Source organism: Liolophura sinensis, chromosome 4 (genome assembly GCF_032854445.1).
Source record: "Liolophura sinensis isolate JHLJ2023 chromosome 4, CUHK_Ljap_v2, whole genome shotgun sequence".
In the NCBI taxonomy this organism is placed as follows: domain Eukaryota; kingdom Metazoa; phylum Mollusca; class Polyplacophora; order Chitonida; family Chitonidae; genus Liolophura; species Liolophura sinensis.
The window spans coordinates 21870210-21896638 of record NC_088298.1 but is presented as its reverse complement, the minus strand read 5'-3'; the positions used below and the strand labels follow the sequence as shown (position 1 = coordinate 21896638).

The following is a 26429-nucleotide window of genomic DNA, read 5'->3' as shown; positions in this document are numbered from 1 at the left end:
GTGCATCTGCACCCTTCCTTCATTATAACATGATTCAATACAACAGGTGTCATCAAGAATTTTCATAAGCTATTATTAGAAATTAGAGATATGCATGTAGATGCATTTGTTGTGAACTTCATATACATGTAATATGTCCGCACCACTTTTAACATAATAGGCAGACTGGCTGAGAACAACAACTTATTCTCAGCTGCAGTGGTGCACATGTGCATATACTGTGCACGGCAGAACAGCTACAAAACTTAACACCTCACGATGCAAGTTTCTTAATTTTAAAATACATGTACATATATATATATATGTAAATGTTAGTATCAAAGTTCTGTTCAGACCGATATTTACATGTACTACGTGATGTCAGTGTTGTACATAGGAAACCAATTTCTAATGTTTTATGATCATTAATTAGCCAAGTCGTTAATGGTTAAACTTTAGGGTGGCCTGGTTGTGGATTCTAGATTAATTTCAACTTCCTTTACTAATAAAATATGCATGTCACTTTGATATACACTGTGTAAGTATCAAGGCAGCCTCACTGCAGACTATGTATAGACCCCAAAGAAAGTGGTCATTTGTTATGTTGCTATGTTAAAGATGAGTACTCACTAAGGCCATTGTGATGTAGCCAGTTCGTTGCTGAATGGTTAATATGATGATCTTTCAATAGTCAAATCAATAAGGTGTTAATTACATGTAAGTCTTCTAGACATTGAACTGCCTCTTTAGTTACTGTGACTTTAGTTGAGAAAGTTCATCAGTTCTTTGCCGAAAAACATTGGTTTTCTCTTGGACAACCATTAAGCAAGTGAAAATTAATTGGATAGTAAGGTTATTTCTTAAGCAAATAAATTAATTATTACATGAACATTGCAAGAACATTTTGTTCTGTTTGACAAGCTTATTGGGATGTACATGTTATATGCATGTACATGTAGACTTCATCTGGTACATACAGGTACACGTACATTAACAGCTGTATTTGTCACATGTACATTAACAGCTGTATTTGTCACATGTACATTAACAGCTGTATTTGTCACATGTACATTAACAGTTGTATTTGTCACATGTACATTAACAGTTGTATTTGTCACATGAAACATTGAGTTGTATTTGTCACATGTACATTAACAGTTGTATTTTTCACATGTACATTATCAGTTGTATTTGCACATGAGACATTGAGTTGTATTTGTCATATGTACATTAACAGTTGTATTTGTTGCATGTACATTAAGAGTTGTATTTGTCACATGTACATTAACAGTTGTATTTGTTACATGTACATGTATTTCACCTTTTAGGTCACAAGAAGAAATTTATTAACAAATAGACATATCACTATTTTTTGTTTTGCAGAGTCGCGCAGCAGTATTGTGTTTGACACAAGAACTAAGGCAGTGATGGCTGCAGAGACTCAGCACGATGACGTCAAGAGCAAGGTCAGTGGTTTCCATTCATGCATTCAAACTGTTTCTTATGCACTCCCAGTGGAAAAGAATATCTTCGTTTTTTGGATATATTGAAACTTTTTTTTAGACATAGAGGTAAAAATAACACCTTCAAATAAAAAACAGTATTGTGTGTGCACTTTAATAGGCCACTCTTTGAGGTGAATGACCCGTGTTAAAGTATTATCACAGATCAAATCGGCAGTGACCGACATACATGTACACTCAACAAACTTTGATAGATCTACTATCTACTGTCACTGCTTGAAGTCCCCATTTTTCAGGGTACCTTTCAAATTTCCCACAAATACTATAAAGGTCTTTCTGACTTACTTCACCCATGACATTGTCCAGTTACTGCCGTCATATTCATGTAAGCAAAATTTTACCGAATATTGCTTAAAAAAAATTAGTCAGTTATTCAATCTGATGTACAAGTAACTGTTTTTTTTTTTGTTTTGTCTTTTTTTCCCACAGGTTCAGTCAGTGCGAGAGGTAGTACCAGGCAAGAGCAACAACGAGATTATCTTAGTATTACAGTATTACGACAACAATGTAGAGCGAACGATTCAGGCGTACGTAGAAGGTAGGTAATGTGGTGGTTAGATACCAGGTAAAAACAGCACCCAAGTTTTAACAGTACTGCAGCTAGCACTGTCTAACGAAATCAAAGAACAACTTCAGGCCCCACATAGGTTAAGCCAGACAGCACAAGCTTGGCATTTTCATTTCATATTCCTTGATTTTCAGCCTTCAGTGAGAAGAAAACAAAAATGACGCAAATATTGAAATTTCATAAAATATTGATTGGTCACTCTGCTTTGGATAAGCTACCGTATTGACCGACCAGCATTGGACAAGTCAAGGAGACAGATAGCAAGGTTGTTTGACAATGTACCGGTCAATAACTTTTCTTGCCTTCATTTTGAAAAGAGTTCTAATGAATCAGCAGCTAACAACAACAACGACATGTGGCAAAAACTTCTAACGTCTTTTTGAGACAATTAATTTGCACACCCTGGCAAATTGAATCAAAAATGACTAACTACCACTTCATGTAAGGCAAGTATATTTCTCTCGGATCAACCTAGGTCTGCAGCCGTGCCTTGTGCTCTCCTTCTCCTTGTGTACGTGTAGGCCGTGATGTCGGTCACACAGTGTCAAAGAATCTGCGAAAACACAGCAAGCGTTGGCTAAAGTGCGGCTATTAATTCAAGCAGGATTGTCTGTAATGCTCTTCATTGGGATAGATTCATTATACCAGTGTGTTGCATGTGTATGCAGCCTAATATTTCAATCTAAACGCTGGTATAATTTATAATATGTCGTCTTTGCATAATATTATTCTAAATAAGGTTGTAATACATGTCTAATGTTTATCTCAATATAAATTTGTTGTTTATATCTAAACATGTGCCTTTGAACTGAATAAGAGCGTTTGGGAGACCTCGGGATCAAATGTGACTGGGTGGGACGTCAAGTCTGGTGTCTTCGGCATGATTTTAAAACCCAAACACACACACAGAGATTTAATCATGACATAATTTTATATGAATTCAAAAAAACAATTTCTCTGCTTTGCTTGTTTTTTTAGATGGAGCCAAGGAGGCATTAACACAGTGGCATTTCTCTGGGAACAAGGTGAGAATAGAAGAGCGGAAATTTAGTTTCATTTTCATTTTGTTTGCCCCAATCCCCAAAAACATTTATCTTGACCCATATTGGGTTTATAATGTCTTAGTTCGTTACATATTAGATTGGCTCCTGGCCTGTGTGGTCACAAGGCTAAATGCAACCCCCGCTATTTTGCAGCTTTAAGTCAGGAGAGTTGTCAGGTACTGTGCAAAGTGCAGTGGTACGCACTTTGCCTTGAAATCGGTGTGTGCCATGGCGAAGTGATTAAAATGCTTAATGCCTTCATTCAGTGAATAGGACACATGAGGTGTGAGTTCTAATCTGGCCATGGGCACGGCAGTTCGGCAGTTCATGGGGCCTGTAAGACAGTAAGAGGTGCTTCTGTGTACCCCTAAGGTGCAGTATGAAAACTTGTCCTCCACCAATATAGCATACTGATCTATACTTTGCAAGAGGCAAAATTTGTCAGTAATTTGCCATAAGTCAATGGTTCACCCCTAGCATGGTTTCATCCACCCATTAAACTGACAGCCAGTGTATTGCATTGCCAAGCAAAAATAATTCTTGAATGTAGCATGAGGCATACTCTAGTAAATAAAGAAATAAATATACTGGGCAGTTGATCAACTTAATAAATTCATGCGCACTTAAGAATCTTTTCTGTTTTTTTCTTCTTCAGACAGCAAATAAAAAGAAGAAAAAGAACAAACCCAAACCGACCAATCAGCAGCAAACTCAGGGAAAATCTACCGACCAATCAGAAAAACCGAGTAATGATTCAAATCATATAGAAGAAAAGTCTATAACATCGCAACATTTAGTTAATGGTGAGTGTTGTTCATTGTACAGAATTGTTTCATGTTTCTGACTTCTGACACAGTACAAGAAATGTGTGGTTTCTCCTAACATGTAATAGTTCCTCAAAAATTTTCATCATAGTTTTTCTATGGAGGGTTTTTGAAGAGAGTCAAATGGGGGATGGTGGGGACAGGGTGCCCTAAGAATGTCTTGTGCTAAAGCAGTAAATTCACCACTGCCATCAATTCAAAAAATTTACTACTATTTACGTAAAATGTGCCTTAAATAGAGTGAGTTAAAAGTGGGGGTTTTTTGGCGTAATTTTCAGCCTAGCCCTAAATGGTAAGAGGACTTTACTTTTCATGATTTTTATTAAAACATCAATTATAGATACCTATTAATTGTACTGCATGTTTGTCTTACAGGTAGTCATGAAGTTCATAGCAATGGCGATGCAACAGAAATGGCAGCTTCTTCAGCATCCACAGCCTCCAGCCCTGTGTCGTCAAGCTCAACAGAGCCCCTCCCCCCTCGGCAACCGTTACCACAACGACAGCGCCACCAACACCACCAGTCAGCTCATGCAGGTAGGAAATTGTCTATTCCGTGGTGCAACTGATGACATGATTTGTTCACTAATTTGCAGAATTCTGATGTAGTCGTGGGTAATTATTAATTTCTTAGGTGTGCTTTATTTTTTATGGGCAATATTTGTAGTTGTGCTTGTTATTACATGTAACATCGCAAAGACTTCTCAACCTCTGTCATTTATTATTGACAAAGTTTGTATGAAGTGCACTTCTAGATCAGTTCTAACAACAGATATGATGTTTAGAAGGGAAAGAAAGGAAAAAGGAAGACTATGGATGTCTTCGGCAAAAAAATCTCATATTTATAATACATGCGTTTATGTCTGTCAAGAAAGTTTTACAAATTTAGCAAACAAAATATTTTTACATAGACTCCAATGTTTTTTTCCCATTTATCTTGATGGGAACCATTATTGTCATACGTGGAATAAGTGGAATGGGGATTTGGTCAATGTTTATTGAATGTAGCAGGACCTTTAAGTCATTTAATAGGGGAGTTTCAAGTTCGAATTCTTTTATCGTTGAAAGTAGAGGAAGTAGAGACAACTGTATCATGTGACTTGTCAAAAACTATTGTTTATCACCTCCACTCAAACACGGGTGTCTGAAAAAAAAAAGTATCAAGAGTACTAATAATGGAGAAAATTGGGAAGCCGAACGTTTAGAGGTTTCTAAAGGAAAGAAGTGTCATTTGTGACTATGGGAAAAGGTGAGAGAGGTGATCATTAAAATCAGTTTCAACAAAGGTTACCGAACATTTTTCACTAGTCACATGACACAGTAGGACTGTTTTCGCCTTTGACAACAAAAGATTTTCTACTTCAAACTCCCCTGTTGACATCAGATGTTCCTTTTTCTCATCATAACATTGTAGCATTGTAGTCGTTGCACTATAATCCATTTTTGACGCAACAATGGCTCAACGTCATGCTTTACATTAGTGCCACCTCTCAGGATTAAAAAATATACTGCCTCCCCGTCATGTTCATGTAGGTACTGGGCAACAAGCTCACATCACACATCACCCTCGAGAACGAACAGTCAGTGAGCAGAGTGCATCCAGTGTAAGCTCTACCTCCCTGAAAAGCAAGAAACCACATGCAGGTGAGTTAGCTCCCTGTGGTATACATAGTTACCTCCCCGTGTTTGTAGCCACATAAGAAAGTCCTGTCAGTGCGTTGATATTTAGACTTGTTTTAGTCTTATCAGTAAGTTGTGCAGTGCTCTTCAAAACCATGTACATTAAATACTGAAGTCCTACAGTAAAGAGTACTAAAGACATTCTGTTTAATAGATTCTTTAATATTTTGAGGGAGCCTTTGTGGCTGAGGTGTTAGCACGCCAGAGCAGCACGATGAACCCAGGAACCTGCCATCAGTGCGGTTGCTGTGAGTTCAAGTCCAGCTGTCTTCCCTTCTGGCAACTAGCCGATGGTCGTGAAATATTCGAGAAATGTATACGAGTACGGAGTAAAACACCAGTCAAATAATTAAATAAATATGATTTTGAATGCAGGTTTAGAAAAATCAGTCAAGGACTTACAGAGACAGACCATATCCATTGAACGATTCAAGCGAGTGCTGAATGAAGAAGTGGAAAGGGGGTGTAAACGAATAAAGACAGTATTCGAAGAAATGATCCAAGCGTAAGTCATTTGTTGTGATGTTTATGTGAACCTGTGGTGGTTCAGAAAATGAAAGTGGTACATGTGTTGTAATCCATTTATAACAGTTTTGTCTGGTAGACAGATGTTATCTGTGTCTTCACTATGAAAATATAAAGCGAAAATATAAGCCTTCTGCATTGCACAGTATATATATATATATATTTATTTTATATTCTGATGAATAATTATTTTCTTTTCGATGTTTTAAACTCTGTAGGTGATTTTGTACTCATATTTTGAAAGCGTACAATAGTATTTATCAAACCACATCTTTGTTTATGACAGAGACCTTTAGATAGAAGTTAAAAGTTCAGCATGTGATTTGTAACTTCAAGCTAGAATAAGTAAATTCATTCAGATTTGAAGTTAAAAGTTGCATCTTCTAATTAAAGGTATCTAATGACAGTTTTTTAAGCTTTTTTATATTTATTTTAGGAGTACTGTCAACTTCAAAAATTATTTGTTTTCACATTTTCTGATCTTCCAGTATTGTGCCACCCAGTCAATGTCATTTCATAGAGGGTTAGCTGTGAGTTCAAGTCCAGCTCATGGTGGCTTCCTCTCAGATCTTAAGTAGGAAGGTCTGCCAGAAACCTGCAGATGGTCGTGGGTTTCCCCAAGTTCTGCGCAGTTTCCTCTCACCATATTGCTGGCCACCGTCGTATAATTGAATTATTCTTGAGCACGGCATAAAACACCAATCAAATAAATAAATAAACAAATCATTGCTGTTGTTGAATATGAAAATCGTTGACTTATTTTTTTATTTACAGCTTAAAGGAACGAGAATCACTTCTCCAAGCAGAAATGGATTTGGTTAGAAAGCAAGCCTGTAAGTTTGTCCATGAGATTTTTCTGCCTTCTCTCATTTATCATTCGTTCATGGGAAGGTCTATCGAAAAGGTCTTGCCTCCCTCATATAAGTGAAATATTCTTGAGTATGGCGTAAAACACCAATCAAATATATAAATTTGTCATCGTGAATGTTTTTTCAATTTTAATAGATCCTGCTGTTACAATCTTGTAGCCACAGCCTTAGTCACATGTGATCCATCATAGTCATAGCTCATCATACAGTTGTCATAATTTATTTAACAGCAGCTGCTTTGGTCGCCTAACGGTGAGAGACCCGGGATCAAACCCAGGTTAGGTCATACCAAAGGCTTTAAAAGACTTTAAAAGACCTTGTCATGATATTTCAGTGGCGGCAGCAATTTATGTATGACGTTATCATTATGTTTGGTTCAGCCAACCACATAATTGTCATGTTTGGTTCAGCCAGTTACACAGTTGTCATGTGTGGTGCATGATTCACATAATATTGTCATGTTTGGTTAAATCAGTCACACATGTTTGGTTAAACCAGTCACACATGTTTGGTCAGGTAGTCATATATTTCCCACTTTTGGTTCAGTCTGTCAGTCACACAAATGTCCTGTTTGGTTCATCAAATTCTAATTAATTCAGCCACACAATTACCATGTGTTTTTAATTCTGCAGTGGAGACGTTCGCCGCACGCCAGACCCAGGGGGCAGATCTCAAAGTGCGAGTTGACCGGGCGCCCTCTCTGAATGATGCAGAACTGGCCGAACTCAGAGCTGAAATTAAGGTAAGGATGTGATGTAGATTTGGCAGAGTACACATTGTTTTCAACCCTGAAGATTCAAGAAGCCGAAAGCATGACTCTTAAGTCATCAAAACGCATTTGATTATCACAAATACAGCAAAATCAGATTGTACATTGTTACTACATTGTTGTTGGTAGGTCTGAGCTTCTGCTTCAGTCAAGTCATCAGGATTTATCTCCCTTACCCATGTTGATATCTGATCAATTTCTTCATGTCACTATTGAGCAGTCTCACAATCAGTTGTTCTGCAGTATTTGATGTACTGTATAGTACTAGTCCTTGATTTTTAATACTTGTAATCTAGGTCATTTGTGAAATCGTTAGCCTTTCCCCTTTACATTATGTGTTAATTAACTGATATATCATTTTACTTTTAATATTTTCAGTGAAAGCATGAAGAACCATAGCAACAAAGACCATTTAATGCTTGAAATTGTATTCAAATCTAGTCCAGAAATTTTCCAGTCATACAATTTTGTCTGTATGTTGGGTGGGCTCTATGCATGTACTTGGTTTCTTAAGTTGAATTTTTTTCTTTCTTGCTTTTATCTTGACAGCATTTTGTAGCTGACAGGAAGCTGGATGAAGATCTGGGTAAAACCACAAGGTTTTTGTACGACTCTGATCACTTACTAGGGGTGAGTGGATGACTGGCCAAAATAAGTCGTTAACATTTACAGACAAAACAAGTCAGGCTTAAGTTAAACTTCTTTAGAGGGCCTACGTGGCCGAGGGGGCTACTACGCCAGTGCGGTGCAATGACCCAAGAGCCTCTCACCAATGCGGCAGCTGTCAGTTCAAGTCTCCAACCATAATGCTGACCACCTTCTTATAAGTGAAATATTCTTGAGTTAGACCTAAAACACCTATCAAATAAATAAATAAATAAAGTTCTTTATATTAGCAGTGAATGTCAGGTGTAAATTTGTGTTGTGCACATGTAATACAGAACTAACATGGATATGTATCTGCTTTAGTCTTATACATGTAGCATCAGACCAATTGTTTGACAAATTCGGCTGCAGCTTCAATTTATTTTATTTATTTGTTTGATTGGTGTTTTACACCGTACTCAAGAATATTTCATTTATACGACAACGGCCAGCATTATGGTAGGGGAAACTGGGGGAAACCCACACCCATCCGCAGGTTGCTGCCAGACCTTCCCACATATGCCTGGAGAGGAAGCCAGCATGAACTGGACTCACAGTGACCGTGTTTGTGAGAGGCTCCTCAGTCATCATGCTGCACCAGCGCGCTAACCAACTGAGTCAGCTTTGAGTCTTGAGTTAGACTGTATGAGTCCCCCCTGCAGCTTCAAGTCAGGTGGTTTGTCAGCCACCTGTTGAAGGGCATTGGACAAGAGCCACCTGCTTAAGGGCATTGGACCAGGGCCTAGGTTTACAAAATTTCTTTTGGTTAAGCAACAATGTTTTGTTTAAGCAACACAGTTATGTACTTACCCTAATTCTTCAACATTTTCAACCACCTCTTCCACCGACATTTTGAAACATTCTGAGAGAACTATAGGGTGTTGAGAGCTAATTTGCATAGTGTTATGAAGGTTCCATCTTTAGTGACACAAATAAATCATTTTAGCATCATTTGGATAATAATTGTATGTTAAAATTCCACTGGAAAAAGGTGCTTCAGTTGTCAAAGATTTACAGTATGGCGTGTTAGATATTGAACCTGGGCTAAAAAAAAATGTTGTGTATGTTGGTCAAATAAGGAGTTTTCAAACTCATACATTGCTTTCTGATTTCAGGAAATAAAGAGTTTTGGAGAAGGTGAGTGAGATGAAACTTAAGGAAAATAAAAACTCTGAACTGACTTTCCGCAAAGATAAATTGCTTATTATCTTTTTGTTCGTTGTGAGGTAATTTTGGTCATTTCTCTGTACATAAACATAAGACCTTTAGGTGTCAATGCAGGATGTAGGAAGTGTAGTAAAATCTCTGATTTATCTCTGTTTGTACAGGAGGGAGTTCCAGGTTTAAACCTTGTTCCTAGTCTTCCATAAATTAGTTTTCCAGATGGTTTTGCAGATGTTGAATTGAAACTTGGTACATCCCATCATCATGGCGCTTTTGCCTATTTTTTGAAAATCAGTGGTCGTTTTTCTCCTGTATTGTCATTGAGACTGACAACAGGCAGTTGTTACCCTGATACTCGCACCTGTAAAGACAGATATGGCCGCGAAAGCAATACTAAGTTCCAGAATGCATTATAGTTGATGTAAATGACATTTCACTTGTGGCATTTTTGGATCTCCGAAAAAAATTCTTCTGTTAGAGAATCATGATGTCGAGTAAATGTCGTCCGTAAGGAGTGCATGTCATCTGTAGTGACTCAAACCTCTTGATGACGGGGTGAGCATGGGTGTCTTTTCAAATTCAAATCCTACCCCAGTTCAACTATAGCATTTAATGATCGTATGTACAACAGATCATACTCCAATATGATTAGTTGGTGAAAAAATTCCGTGAAAGTATTGCAAATTTGCTGCAGGTGAAACAAACTTGAATAGTCAGACAGGGATAGATGTCATTTTAGAAAATGGATTAAGTAACAGTTTTATCGTTAATGGGGATGACACTTCCTGAATGTTTGGACGGTTGACATATATTGCTGGGGATTTGGTCACTGATTTGAAACCCGCAGTGACCTGAGAATATGTGCTATATTCAGGAAGTGTAATCCCTGTTAATGATAATACTGTTATCCTTGAATAATGCACATGTATAGAGCGTCCATCAAATACTTGTACATGAAGAAATTTGAAGTGAAGAAATTTGAAGTGAAGAAATGGTTTGAATAAAGGAGTTGCGTTTATTGACAATCCTCTTTCTCATTCAGTCGTTCCTGTAAGATGTGCCTATACCAAACGCCGTCCGTCCGCAGCATCATTGGTTAGCCAGACTAGCGAACCAGCAGCCGACATGGATACTAACCCTGCCATAGCAACCGGAGGAGGAACCTCTTCTACCCTGACGACAACGACAACGACAACACCGTCTTTATCTACTAATCCTTCAAGCAGTGGTAAGATATATAGTGTAATTCTTCATTTGGTCTTTTCTCGACTTTTTAAAAGGTGATACCAAAATGTTGCTTTAAGGGAAAAAAACTGTAGAGTTGGAGTAAACTACATAAAAAAAACCATTCAAACTGAATGTCTAACAATTTTTTTGTTTTTCCATTGAATTAAGCTAAATGCAGTCAAAAGTTCGAAGTATTGTTCACTCTGTGAACCAAATAAGCCTGTCTGTTGTATTTAATGAAGGCTAGGATTTTAAAATTAGCCGTTTTCTGAGGTCCCTCCTAACCACAGCTTAGCCCAAAAGATGCGCCCTTTCCAAATGGAGAATGGACATCATTCAGTACAGCCCTGTTCGACAATAAATGAATTTGAAAAAAAAATGCAGTATTTTCAGAGAGATAGGTCTAATTAAGGACAGACCTCTTTCCATTCAAGCACATATCAGTAATACATGTACAGGTATTCAAATTATGGTAAATGACCTGAAGTTTTGTACGTGAGTTACTGTCCTTTACTTTCGCACGATCTGAGTTGGCAGCAAGATGACAGAAGAGAGTGATTAGCCCTCTGCCAGTTTCATTACCCTGCATGGCACTCAGCAGCTCTGGTTGTTAATCCTTGCTACATGGGGTCAAGTCACTGACAGTGAGGGGTGCAGGTCTTCCAACTAGTGGCCTGCATGTACATCTGTAAATATACCCATGAATGAAATCAAAGAAAGTATCGAGACAGGCGATGTGTATTACAAACCTTTATATTCCAATGTCCCAAAGCATGGGCCACACCTTACAAGGAACGTACATGCACAATGTACACTGCAGACAAACTGATCATTCTGGTTAGGCCTACCTGGAAGTCACCTCACACCGTTATCTGGTGAACGGTTGTCTGCTGAGAGCCCTCATCATGCAACGAATGTGTGTGCATATAAGTATGAGTATTTCAGTTAAAAATGAACTTCACTGAGAAATATCTGTCATCAGCTTCCAATGTCCATGTAATTCCAATTTATTGTGTCAGTCTACATGCACATTTGTTTCCTTACTGTCGAAACTGTCCACCTGTTGCAGAAAAGTTCCTTTTTCCCGCGTTCTTATATCGAGAACCTCCCACTAAACACAGAACTACATGCGAGGTTTTCGAAAACTACCACAATTTACCTTTACCCCCTTTACGGTAGCACTGTGTGCAAAGCCCGGCATAACGGGAGACAGGATTTGTTTGAGGTATCACATTAGAAGTTTGCAAATTTTTTATCATTTGCTGTATACATGCTGCATATGTACAATTTTGCCCAGACGTAATTGACCAGCAACGGATAAGGTCATTGTTTCGCCTTTCGCCAGTAAAAATCACGTGAGCGATGGGTAGACACTTAGAAATTTCAAGTCCTGTGATTGTAAGTGGCTTGTATCTAGATACAGATAAAACCAATTAATATGACTGAAATTTCATCTGAGGGGACTCGATTAAATATTAAGTAAATTAAGTATTCATGTTCAAGAAATAGGAGTAGAAGTTGACAGTCTTTCCAATTACGCCAAAATGAACAAAAAATGTTTAGCTGCAGCGGTGCAGACGCACCTGTATAGGTGTCACTTTTATCGCAATTTTGATTTCAAGTATGGATTCGCAATTCTGCTACAGCTTTATATACAGAGAGCCCTTTAGTTTGAAAACAGATACTTCTCTTGACCCTCCACATGTGTAAAGTAGTCACGCTGAACCTCCACGGAATTTTCTCCCAAATTCCCTTTCATCACGAAATAAGGATAATAAAACAATCAGCCTGTTTGTGCAGTGCATGTTCTAAAATTATTATGATTAAAACTGAGGAAAACATGAACTGTTGGTGGTAGAAGCAAAGACTAACTGCTCAGTGAAGTGTGAGCTTGTTTATCACATTCCTGAACTGTCAGTATAATCCCCTGACCACCCCTGATACTCTCCCCCAGAGCTCAGCCTGTAACAACCACAACCATTGCAATGAATCCTGGGATAGACTTTCCAAGTCCCAGGGTGAAACTTTAGGTCATTTACTGTATGCTGTAGTCGGCTTCTGTCATTGTCAAAGTAGTGTACTCCTGGCTCAAGAGTATAAAAGTGGCGTGCTTTCATTTATCTGTTACATTGTTTCAGGGGCATCAAATCACGACAAGGTGATGGATGTTCAGGAAGTTGCTGACATTCAGAGAAGGTTAAAAGATTCTCTTCGTTTACAGGTAAGAAAATTTAAGGATCTATTTATACAGTACTATTTGTCCAGTTTAATTTTCTAAAAAAAGTTAAAAAAAAGCATTAAGGCATGCAGTCATTTCCAGTTGGCTGGCGTAAGCAATAGACGAGTCCAGGGCATGCCCAGACTAAGACAAATTTAGTCTGTGTGGCAGATTTAATCAAGCCTGGCCAAAGCTGTAGGGTTTAACCCAGGATCTATGTGTCGATACAGACATTCATATAACAACCGTCGACCAATAAGGATGTTTCAGGTCAGTAATCGCTAGGCCAATTTTCAAAACGACTGTCAGTTATTGTAAAAACAAACCACCCAAGAAATAACAAAGTACACAAAGCAAAGGAGACCCTTTCTCTACTGTCATGTCATCAGCGTTGTTTCTGTATCCCTTAATTTCTGGTGATTATATTCCGGAATTTATTGTACTGACATTATGTATTAGTTTGTATGATTAACTATAGTGTACCTTAACTCTTAAGCTACTTAGAAATTTCACCGTTAAAGTTGTTCATCTGCCTTGATTCTGTTGATCTTGGAGGGCTGTTTGTTGGTCTTGTTTGTGGTGTTTTGAGTTTTGGGGGTGTGGGGGGGGGGGGTTACAGGAGGTGGAAAGGTGAGATTATGTGTTACTGGAAAAATGTAAGTTTCAGGTGCCAGTAGTAATATATAATGAAATTTTAGGTCAGAAATTTATTGTAGATAAACATACCTAGGTGAGCTTTTTATCACAGTAACCCGGTAATCTCGGGGATTGTTGAGGTTATTCACATTTACAAGCCTAAAAAGTTAAAATTAAAACAAAGGTGCTCATCCCGTTTATTCTTTCTTGTGCACCAGGGCGTCCCTGTGAAATCACCTCCACCCAGACAAGGGAGACAGCTTACACCCTCAGGTCAGCAAAGATCAGGGTCAGGAGATCATCCAAGGTTAAACTCAGGAGGTCATCCAAGGTCAGACTCGGGAAGTCAACCAAGGTCAGGTGACCATGACAGGTCAAAGCCGGGACAAAGGTCAGGAACTCCACAAAGGTCAGATGGTTCCAGGGCAGCCTCTGGGCCAGGAGGAGGTAAGCAACTTTTGTCATACATTCCCTGAAAGAAAAACAATCAACAAAAGGCATTTCAGACTGCCCTCAAGTGGTAGCGTCCTGTAAATCAAACCAATGCAAATCTTTACTGTTTCTTGCATTTTAATTGAGTAGGATCAAGTAACTAATAAATAAAGAAATAATGAATTGGGTTTTAGATATTAGTGAATTTGAGCGTATCTTAAAACTTATAAAGTGAATTTTTCAGTAAATGAATCTTCTCTGCTGTAGTGTTCAGAATTTGCATGCAATTTGCACTGTTCTGTTAGCACTAAGGAATAAATATATAAAACTTATATCCACAATATGGGGCCTCCGTGGCTCAGTCGGTTAGCCCGCTAGCGCATCGTAATGACCCAGAAGCCTCTCACCAATGCGGTCGCTGTGAGTTCAAGTCCAGCTCATGCTGTGTTCCTCTCCGGCTGTAAGTGGGAAGGTCTGTCAGCAACCTGCGGATGGTCGTGGGTTTCCCTCCGGGCACTGCCCGGTTTCCTCCCACCATAATGCGGGCCGCCGTCGTATAGGTGAAATATTCTTGAGTACGGCATAAAACACCAATCAAATAAATAAAATAAATAAATATATTCACAATACATGGATTAAAAAAAAAAGGGAAGTTAACTGAATAACATGTGAGTGTTAGTGTGTCATGTTAGAATGGGAAACATGAAAGAAAGGTTTAATTGGAAACATGAGAAAAAGGTGTAATGGGAAACATGGAAAAGGGTGTGATAGGAAATGTGAAGAACGATGTATGGGAAACATGAAAAAAATGTGTAATGGGAAACATGAAAAAAAATGTGTGAAGGGAAACTTGAAACAAGATGTAATGGGAAACATGTTAAAAGACAGGATGTTGAAAACTGACAGACACACTGACCGACCAACCAACAGACAGACATTACAGATGAGTGACTTATAGAGTGGATTAGTCACAGCTAAAAGTGCTGCCGTCGTTGTCCTTTCAGACGAGATGAAGAAGAGTCGAAATGCCAAGCGGCGGCAGCGACAGCGAGAACGCCAGAGAGAGGTGACCAGTCAGAAGAGCAGCAATTCTCCCACGCACAACTCCAACCCTAAACCAGCCGGAGCCAAACCAGCACCCTCTAGTGGACCAAATCAGAACAACGCTCAAAGTGTTAAACGCACCACAACGGGATCTAGCCCAGCCAACGTGAACGGGGAGCCAAATGCATCAGGGGATGCTTCTCAGGATTCGGCTGAGCGTGACCAGGTTAAAGGGGCACCATCGCACAGAAATAGGCAGCCTACACCCCATAGCCCGAAAGAAGGCAGTGATGTTCGTAAGAAATCCCCGGCAATTGTAGTGGCCCCAAGAGAGCCTCCTGTGAGTCGGAACAGCGCAACGGTCAGCATAAACGGAAGTGGCGGTGGAGGAGAGAAGGCTTCTGTGAAAAGGGTCGAGGTCATTGTCAATGGTGACGCCCATAAAAACTGACCCGTTAGTCAGTGCAACGCTGTGTGGAGTGTGTGAAGGAATTTCATAGCTCATGGCGTAACAGGCTGTTTTGAACAATAAACAAAAAAAAATGGAATGTTACAAGTGGTATTTCATTAATGGTATCTGTACTTTTCATCTTCATAAGTTGTAATACCACAATGCATCAGTGTCAAAAACAAACAAATCAGGCCTATCCCATGATGCATCAGTCTGAAAATTCTCCCACTATGCATCAACGTTAAGAGCTATCCCAGGATGCATCTGCATGAACAGCACATTTTGAGTCATCTGGGCAGAGGTCTAGTCTTGTGTATGAGAAATACTGTGATGTTTAGTAGAGCCAGAAAAGCAAACAGGAAGAGAGATCTACATGTATGTCAACATCAGCATGAAAATAACTTCTTGTGTGTTTTGGTTTTTTTTTTTTTTTGATATTAAAGCCAGTGATCACAGATGTAACGCTGGAAATGTCGAGGTAAAAGTTAATCGTGTGAACCACGTAACCATGTGAAGGAGATTCTGAGGTTGTCGTTTATCGAAGACTTTACCCATGATGCAACTTGCCAGGTCAGGTCATCATTATTTAGACATTTTGAGAACATGACATTAAACTTTTGCGAATGAGACAGTTGTTATCTGAAGATATGATCTGAGACCCCGCAGTGTATATTTTGAGTATATTATTTTGAGAGACTGTGTACATGTACTGTATATTTTATCACTTGATTGACAGTGTTTTTAATATGACGTCTTGGCTGTTCTATATAGTACTCAGTTGTGAGATATACACACCGCCATGTTGTTGAAGGGTGTGGTATAATTCAGTGGTCTGAATCACTGAGTTATCTTCCCTTGGACAACATGCAGATGGCGCGATGCCTGTCTTTGTCATGGGTCATAACTGTGCATAGTTTCTCATTTCATTAGATAGCAGGACACATTTATCGTTGAAACTCCAGGGTTAGGGATTGTTTTTAATTTTGAGTTTATATGTATAGAACAGAAGCCAGGATAGTTTACCAACCCTTGAATTATCTTGTAACAAGCACACTTTTTATGAGATGTTCTTGCAGTGTACTGAACCCCCTTTTCTGAAAATGGTATGTCCCCCTGCCGAATAAAACCATTGGTAAGGAGTAAAATGTACATACATGTACTTACTTTTGTACATGGTTATAAGAAGAACAATTGTCAGATTAGTGCTCTATTCTAGGCCATTGTTAAAAATATGTTTGTTGGGTGTAACCTTACCAAAAACCTTCCAAAAAGGGCCATACTCTTTGGGTAGCATTTTTTTTTTCTCATATTTTCTCTAAATGTCAGTTTCTTTGTAATTTGTATCACTTTTCCTAGCTAGCATAAAGTAAAACCTTTCCCTGCTCACATATATGTACACTGTACTCTGTTTTGCTGATAGGGTCAGGTTATGCCCATCAAAGATTTCTGTAAAAATGAATCCTAGTTTGTGCCAGGTCAGCTGTATATTGAAGCAAAAAGGTATATCTTGACTCCACATGTGGGCCTTATGAATATTCATGGTGATTATTTAAATACCAAATTTTCAGGATAACCTGTCGGTACAGGATTATTCCTGTTCATGAATATGCAAAGTTTTGTAAAAAAAAAAAAAAAAAAAAAAAGAAAAGGAAAGAAATTTTGGCATACCTTGTAATAATTAGGCATATTTAGTATTATGATCTCTTCTGTAAAGTGGTGCATGATGCTGTTGATGGCATTTTTCTTTCTCTTTTTTTTATTCTCAGTGCGCACAGGTAATTTTTTGAAACCATGACTAAGCATTGACATCATTCATAAAAAGCATTATAAAGCGGGCATTGTACAGGCAAATTATTATGTACTTAAGCTGATGGATTTAGTCCCATGTGAACGTATGAGCAATGTGAACAATGCTAACAATATGCACAATGCTGTGTTAATGGTGAAGATGAATTTGAAAACTAACATGACTTTAAGCCTTCTCAGCTATCTTTAATAGGTGTAGTAAAGACTTTCATGTACTCACAGTGACAGTAAGCAGTGATGGTGCGTAAAACTAAATGCTGATTTGCCTAAATTGATGTGTAATCTACATGAATATGTAAGCCTCACTCTGAAACTAAGCCACACCCTGAAACTATGCCACACCACTAAATTAAGCCACACACACCTGCCCATTTTTCTGTGACTGCCGCCATTCCTATGAATACCCACACCCACCCAAAAAATCTCCAACAATTTAGCTCCCGGAGCAAAATTGGACTCCACACTTGAAACGCCTGCTATGTAAATGTAGAATGTGCACGTCCTCAAAGAATGACGTGTAATTTTGGGAAAAATTGGGTTTTCTTTTTATAAGTAGTGGTAGTACATGTTTGGTGAACATTTTCTAGTCGGTTTTATTTCCAGGCTAAAATAAAAACAATGTTGCACTCAGTATTTACATAAAAAAAAGTGCGGGCATTTAGATTTCTAGTTCTATTCCTCAACCTTTTCACATGTGAAAGAGCAACTTTCAGCACAATTTATGCCAATTTTTAAGTTGATTTTGGAGATAAAAAGTACAATGGTGGGATTGGCAAGTGTTGGGACTACACAAAAAGTATAATTTTATCAGTCAACACAGAATAATGCCTTCAGAATATGATTGAACACCTTGAAAACTTGCGAAAAGGTTAATGAATTACAGTGTTTAGATATCCAATTAAAACTACAGTTAGATTCCAGACCACATAAGAACTGATTCCAATCACAGCATAAAACACCATTGAAATAAAGGGCTTTAATGTTCAAGGATTTATTTTCTTTGAATGCTTACAAAATTACCCAGTAAACCAAGATAATCATTGCACATGACATCATTTCATGCAAACTAGAAAGTGAATTTTTTTTTGTCAACAGTCCAGTTATTATTCTAACTTTCTACCACCTCCTCACCCCTGACATTGTAACCAGTGAGGGAATTGCTGAAATGTACAAAGTACATGTGAGTCTGTTCGGAAGAATATTGACTGCCCATTCATTACTCACGCTTAAAATGTGACATGTAGCAGTTCGCTTCCTGTTAAAAAAAATTGCATAAATTATGCAGATATAATCCAGTTCATAGGTTACTTAACACTGTCTTAGAGACTGATATTAAAAACTTTCCAGTGCCCTGGGTTTCTCCATACATTAACACCTTAGTAATCATTAAATATTTAATGTGACATATTGGGGGAATTGAACAAATTAAGAAACAAAATCTATTTCTAGATGCAAAGTTACAATTACTTTCACTTTTCAATGCTCAATCTTCTAGAGGTGCCATTTATTTATTACTTGTCGTTTTTTTTTTTTTCTTCTTTATTGAATTTGTCTGAAATTTAAACTTTTTGAATGTGTTCTGTTGAGTACTTGTACTTTTAGCATCCTATAGTCCTATATTCATCCTAATAAGTTGGTAAGTGTGTATTTTGTTGTATTGTACTTTGGTTTTGAGAAAGTATAAAATTGTGTATGTTACCCCCAGTGAACTAGTTAATTTTGAATTATCTATATATATATATTTTGTGAAAGAAATGAAATGAAATGTTATCTTTAGAAACTTTGTATTAAGAGGGCATTGTACTGGAATTAGTTCCTCTGGCATGAAGTAACTAACCCTTACATGGAGTAGTTTCCCCTTACATGGAGAAACTTCCCTTTACATTGAGTGAATGTATATGTACATAGCGCCTGTTTGAATGTACAACATTTTAGACATTGTGGCGAAAAAAAGGTCAAACAGAGAGACAGAGAAGCGGGTGTTCAAACAGACCTGCAAAAAACGGCCTTATGGTCAGTGTAGACCTGGGGTTAACTGAGAAAGACCAGAAAAAATAACATACACATATCTATGATTAAAAATAACAATATGCCCCACCCTCATCACCCACCACCACCCAAAAAAAGAGAAAAATAGAGGGGAAAAATATTATTAGTGAAAAAAGCCCATGTGATAGTTTACATATGCAGACAAATATGAAAGAAAAAGCAAAAAACATTGAATAAATAAATGAAGTTAACTGAACCAAAGCTGGTGTAGTCCACCGTGGTGTATGTGAGTGAATGTGTCATGGTAAAATTGTGCATATAATGATGGTGTCTAATGAGCACATATTTGTCATATTTCTTTGTTCTGATTAAAGCTGGCTAAGTAAAGAAAAATTGATGACTTAAAATAACTTTAATAAAAGTGACTTATTCACCAAATCGATTGTGCATTTATTGTTTGATGGATATGTGTAGGTTAGACTGATTGAAGCCAAGGTGTAAGGTGTCATCCAGGCTTCCTCTCCGGCTGTACGTGGAAAGTTCTGCCAGCAACCTGCGGATGGTCATGGGTTTCCTCCCACCATAATGCTGGCCGCCATCATATGAGTGAAATAACTTGTGTCATTCAAGGTATGTGTCTGTCAGCAACCTGCGGATGTTTATGGGTTTCAAGGGCTCTTCTCGATTTCCACCCACCATAATGCTGGCCGCCATTGTAGAAATGAAATATTTTGTCGTTGTACAAGTGAAATATTCTTGAACAGTTTAAAACACTAATCAAATAAAGAAATAAATCCAAGGTATGTGCAGTAATTAGCACATATGGTCGTTTATGAGCAACAAATTATCAAACTCAATCATCCGAATCGCAGAAAATAGAACTTTCATAAACCATGGGTACTACAGGGAAATCCTGCTCATTGATTGGTTGAGGACGATGAGAAAAACAGGCAGCACTTTTATAGTTGACATTCCTTCCACACTAATGCTTGCCACCGTTGTACGAGTGAAATATTCTTGAGTACACCGTGACACATGAATCAAATAAATAAAAAAAAATAAACGTAGTTGATATAAACTGTTGAACAGATTTCGCTGAAGTGTGATTGGGTTGATCCTGGTCTTAGGCTGTGTTCACATATTGCAAAAGGCTTAAAACTTCAACAATGATGTGGCTGCCGTCGTATAAGTAAAATATTCTTGAGTAAGACGTAAGACACCAATCAAAGCAAATCAAATCAACCATGATGAAGTTACTCATTTTGCCTAAATCAGAGATATATTTTGATCTTATGGAAAAGTGTTTTCAGTTTTGTTTTTCTATACCGGATTATATCCTACTCAGTAGTAAAACTTAATTTCAGGGCAAAAGAGTAATATTTTAATGACATTTAATTGCCTTTAAAAAAAGCACTTTGTAGTGTGAAATTTTAGGTCACTTACCGTAGATGCGGTATGGCTATGGAACAAGTTTACCCACAGGGAAACAAGATCAAGGGAGGTAACTGTAATATTCGGTGACCTAGACTAATCTGCTCATTTGTGTAGGCTACTTGTGGTTTAACAGGACTATTAAAACAGTCTGCTAGTGGCTTCATAGTGATGTATCCTTGCCTCTGGCTGATTTCAATGACAATCCTAAATAACCATAAATTTCGTCTATGATTAATTTGCTCATTTTTCCTGATTCTGAGAGTTCTACGGATTTTAGAAAGGTGTTTTGAGGTTCGCCAATTTTAGCATGAAGTGGTGTATAGAAAATAGAAATTTAATTACAAAGGATTAGGTTATTTCATTTAATTTTTCCCATGGGTGGGAGTGGTTTCCCAATATTGAAAAATACTGAATGATGCATGCAGTCAGATATTAGCCAGTTTATTATCTAAATATATTAATTATTCCACTCCCGTGAATTCATTTCTGTCAGTGATGAATGAAATTTATTTGGCTAAAAATATAGTGCAAAATAACATTCAAATGTGTGAAGGTACATGAATGTATGATGGAAAAGTACAACATAGAGATGAACGTATGTCAACAAGTGTGAGACAGTTAAATTAACTGCAGCATTTTTTTAGGATTCTAGTTTATTATGTTGATGTAATAAAGAGGTTTCTGAAAAGGAAAAGAAAAAAAACGAACACGGGGAAATCAAAACTTACGAGCTTGCCAGGATTCGAACCTGGAATCTTCTGATCCGTAGTCAGACGCGTTGTCCATTGCGCCACAAGCCCACATGGTACGGTTGGTGAACTTTTAATTATTTAAACTAAAGTGTTTTTTCTCTAACATAAATCTTGCTTAATAGTATTATTTTGGTAACCAATTTATAGTTCTATTGATTTATTAGTATCCTGCATATAAATTTTGCGCGGCCATTGTTGTTTCTGAGAACTAAACACTGTTACTAAGTGGTAGAGTTATCTCCCTTTGACCATAGGCGTAAGGATGGCCTCCCGGTCTTTCGAATGCTCCGCAACCTACGTTTTCTGTGTGCTTTGACAAAGAAATCTAAACACACATAAGAACATGTCCTTTCAAAAAATGATACAATATGCATTGAGAGATCATTGGTATTTGCCAATATTCCCATTTAGCCATTACTTTGTCAGCGTCCGATGTTTCTTGAGCCGCATAATGTAAATCCGACGTCGGAAAATGTTATCTGAAGTTATGCTTCGTTTTCGTCGAAAGTCATTTTCTCTCGAGACAAGGAAATTCAATAGCTGCGGTTGTCATGCAATTTTTATCCTATATCTACACCGCTCTTGGTTAAATAAGTTAGGATCAACTGGGTACTTTTAACGTTGACTTCTTCAGGAACTAACCCGGGCTTTTGAATTTATGCGCCAAAACGCCACCCAAGCTGCCTTTTGATTGGCGAACGGAACATTCGACTCACCCACGTGAGACTTTCGTAAACCACACATTGAGGGGACGTAGCTTTTGTCATACGAGTTTGGTATTTATTTTGTAATTATATAAATATGCAAAAGAAATTCCAAACAGTCCCATTCTTCTGTTCATATGCAAAACGTTTATTATATCGCAATGATTATAGACTTCTTTTCATAAATAGGGCTTACATTGGCCAGCCTACAAATAGACTGTATGGAAATAAATGTTTGTTGTAGCCTACAGTACAATATAATGATTTACTTTACATTTCAGTTTGTCAAAAAAGCCCTTTATAAAAAAAAAAAAAAAAAAAAAAAAAAAAAAAAAAAAAAAAAACACAACACATATATGCTTATATGTTTAATAAACCTCTATGTATTCTACATGTAGAAATCGATTTTTTTGGACATGTACCGAAAGCGCAGGCCTACATGTCGATCTCCCTGCAGTGAAAAGCACGGCAGGGTACGTACACAGGGCTATACCTCCATGCCATCATTCACGGACCTTGTTCTTCGGAGAAAAATCATTGTTCTTCAGTGAGACAGGAGCAATTTAGCCCATCCAGGATATATGCGGGAGGATGCAGTAAAACAGTTTTATTTTAACGTATGTGTATAAAAGAGTCGTAGACAATATGCTATATAGGCCTATGCCTATTAAAGAAATCTTTTGGTACGTGGGGAGATCTGCCAAGAACCTGCGGATGATCGTGGGTTTCCTCTGGGCTCTGCTCGGTTTCCTTCCACCTAAATGCTGGCCGCCATTGTATAAATGAATATTCTTGAGTGTGGCGTAAAGCACCCATCAAATAAATAAATAAATAAATAAATAAATAAATCTTTTGCAGGCCCGTAAAGTCCCTATAAGGTTCATGAAGCGGATCACATTATAACTTTTTCAAACTTCAACATTATAATCATCTTAACACTATAAATATTTGAGTAAAGGTACGAGTATGATATTTATAGAAGGCAGTGATTTGAGTTATTATTTCTAATAATTTTTAACTTGAAGGGCGAATATGATACAAAAATGATCGCTGTCACCAGATTTCCGAAAGTTCAGCAATACTCCGTATTATCGTAATACTTTTTTCCGAGTAGCCCTGGATATATACATTCAGAAAGTTAATGTGTTAATTTTAACAGAAAGTCTGTTGTATGAGTAATGTTAGAATAAGGGATGTTTTATAATAACAGAATAGTCTACATTCTAGCATCACCTAGACGACAGACTTTTTGTTAAAATTAACAGGTTATTTTTTGGAGTGTAGCAGCATTTGATAGTTGAACGGATAACTTCCGTTAAAGGGAATCCGTATTTTATGAGAACAGTGACGAGTAAGTGTCCTTGCACAGGCTCCATTTACAGGACGTCAAGAAAAGTATTTAAAGAAAAAGAAAATAATATAAAAAAACCCTAAAAATCGAAGAAGGCATCACTTAAAGCTTTGCATAAATATTCTTTCATTTATTTTTGTACATTTTTGTCAAGAGAGTTAAAGGCGTTCAAACATTTGAAATCTAAGGTGGGCTTTATGTGCCATACTATCAGAGGTTAGGAACTCTGCATGATGTCACACGAAGTTTTTTCAACTTTAATCACGACACTGAATGTTGAAATACATGTAACTCTTTTTACCCATATAAGTAAAAGAATACTGATAAAAGACTCATAAAATTGCTTCCTTCTGGTGAACATCAGGAAAAAAAAGTGACGAGAGGTCAGAGTTCCTAGATACCGTCAGTATGGCTCATAAAATCGACCTTACTATTCAGATATTTAAATGCCTATCAACACTCTTCAAAAAAGCTGAAAAAATAAATGAAGTGGTCTCACGCATAGTTTTCAGTTGTCTGTTTGATGAACCTTACTTCACATTTTAGCTTAATTTTACATTAATGTTCCTCGCAAGGCAGAAGGGAAGGCTAGTTTATGGGCTGAAGAAATCGGAGTACGTAGAGGAAAACGCCGACGTTTAGAAAGTTACTCATTGTAGCGAACTTCAGCACGTGGGTGTAAAACGTGGACGATAGATTTAGATGTTGTAAGAGCTGGGTTTCAATGCTAATCCAAAGATTCACCTTATGTGGTGCGCCTCTCAGGTTGCCTTGTACACTGAACACCACCACTGAAGATGAAGGTGAAGAACGGAAACAGTTTCACCATGGCTTAGAACTCTTCTAGAGAAGGCCGCCGCGGGGGTACAAAAGCTTAAAAACATCTCTGCTTTGCTGGAGTCGATGGCTCCTTCCTTGAGGAAGCAGTCTGCACTGAGCACATCCGGGCATTCCCATACACCCGTACACTCTCAAAAGAGTAAAAACAGCCTGTTACATTTAACAGGTTGCAACAATTGCAATTTTCAGTTAAACTACCATGTATCCTCTTTACAGCGCAGATTTCAACGGCTACAATTTTCGGACACATAGTTAGATATATTCCTCACAAAGTGGACGCCGTCAACTTTATTGACGAATGAAACTTATTTGCGCACTGCGTTCACAAGCTGCATGACTGTATAGGTAGCTGCAAACCTTGTCCAGCTGTTATAATGACAGGTAAATTTCCTGTACATGAAAGTTCTGCACTTGGAAATTGTAGTTATATAGTTGTTGACAAATCTGACCTGATAGTAGTAGAGAATGTTGCAAACGTGCCCGATTGGGTAGGGGAGATTGGGAAGGTGGAAGTGTTTCGTTGAGTTCGCGCTCCCCTAAGCGCATGCGAGTACGTCTGGCGATGGACCAATGAGCGCAGCTCCTTCAGCCGACGTGACGTCACGCGCGAGAGCAATTCCTTCAGCTCCATTTTGCGCCAAATCTGACCCATGTTTGAGCTCCATTTCGCGCAAAAAATCATGTCACGCGCAAGAGCATCTCCTTTAGCTCCATTTCGCGTCAAAACTGACTCATGGGTTATCTCCATTTCGTTCGCGCCAAAACTGACGAATGAGTGAGCTCTATTTCGCGCCAAAACGTCGGCATGTAAAGTTGGGTTGAACAGCTCCTTCAGCTCCATTTCGAACCAAAACTGACCAATGGGTGAGCTCCATTCGTGCCAAAACTGATCAATGGGTGACCTGGCGGTTTTGGCGCCTGAATTTCGTTGTCATCCGCGCGGACGGGATAAAAAGAAGGTGTGTGAAGACAGTGAAACTTCATTTCGCGACAATACAGACCCATGGGTGAGCTCCATTTCCCGCCAAAACTGACCAATAAACCAATTCACATTATAAACATATACTCTCCCGGAAGTATGAGGAAAATATCCAAAACAGAGCTCGACAATATTATTTCTATGTTCAGTCCTAGTGCTATTATTTGCGGCGATTTCAATGGCCATAACCCTTTATAGGTTACAAAGTGTAAACATAGTGACGATCGTGGTAACACAGTACAAGCATGGTTAGAGGAGCACAACTTAGTCTACTTAAACGACAGCGAAGGAACAAGAATAGACTTCGGCACAGATCTCATTATTACCACACCTGATCGCGCACCTAAGGCAGGCTGGAATGTTATACCAGATACACTCGGGAGTGACCATTTCACTATCATGACAGAACTTGGTATGTCACCTCAATCTGAAGTAAATCTCAACAACCCCAAATTTCTGTTCCTCAAAGCAAACAGGGAAAATTTTAAGAAAGATTGCCAAAATATATTCATTGATGATGACTGCCTCTTCGATATAGACCTATTCTACCAAAATCTAACCGATGATATACTCAAGATTGCAGAACAACACATCCCTATTTCCTCCCAGCATAAAAGACCTGCAAATCCTGTTCCTTGGTGGAACAGTGAATGTGCTGCAAATATAAGAAACAAAAAAGAGCACTGCGTAAATTCAAAAGAACCAGATTACATACAGACCACGAAAAATACAAACACTTAAAAACTGAAGCTGTAAAATCAGTCTCTCGTGCCAGACCCAAATACTGGGAGAACTACTGTGAAACACTTGATGCAAAAACAAATTCAAAGCAGGTATGGAACAAACTTAAACATATACAAGGCAAAACCATCAATCCAATCCCAACTTTGGATCACAAACACAAAATCAATGGGGGAAAAGCAGAATGGCTCGCAAAAACCTTTGCAGAAAATAGCAGCAATCGAAACCTTACTCCA

General features: G+C 38.1%; 1 protein-coding gene and 1 non-coding gene across 4 annotated transcripts in view; one reads left to right on the top strand and one right to left on the bottom strand.

Annotated features, from left to right (window-relative positions):
* The window catches only part of LOC135464743 (spermatogenesis-associated serine-rich protein 2-like), a 42636-nt gene extending 25399 nt beyond the window's left edge, over positions 1-17237 (top strand). For all 3 annotated transcript variants that reach the window (XM_064742270.1, XM_064742269.1, XM_064742271.1), the window contains exons 2-16: positions 1363-1445; positions 1932-2040; positions 3049-3095; positions 3769-3916; positions 4313-4474; positions 5471-5581; positions 5993-6122; positions 6917-6975; positions 7644-7753; positions 8330-8410; positions 9541-9562; positions 10632-10817; positions 12955-13037; positions 13889-14117; positions 15107-17237. In XM_064742270.1, the coding sequence (XP_064598340.1) occupies positions 1407-1445; positions 1932-2040; positions 3049-3095; positions 3769-3916; positions 4313-4474; positions 5471-5581; positions 5993-6122; positions 6917-6975; positions 7644-7753; positions 8330-8410; positions 9541-9562; positions 10632-10817; positions 12955-13037; positions 13889-14117; positions 15107-15597 (2007 nt within the window). In that variant the 5' untranslated portion in view covers positions 1363-1406 and the 3' untranslated portion in view covers positions 15598-17237. The remainder of the gene's footprint in view (positions 1-1362; positions 1446-1931; positions 2041-3048; positions 3096-3768; positions 3917-4312; positions 4475-5470; positions 5582-5992; positions 6123-6916; positions 6976-7643; positions 7754-8329; positions 8411-9540; positions 9563-10631; positions 10818-12954; positions 13038-13888; positions 14118-15106) is intronic.
* A 4316-nt stretch (positions 17238-21553) lies between these two features.
* Positions 21554-21626, bottom strand: Trnar-acg (transfer RNA arginine (anticodon ACG)). Its single transcript has one exon. It is a non-coding gene; the product is annotated as a tRNA-Arg (tRNA).
* Positions 21627-26429: the final 4803 nt, after the last annotated feature.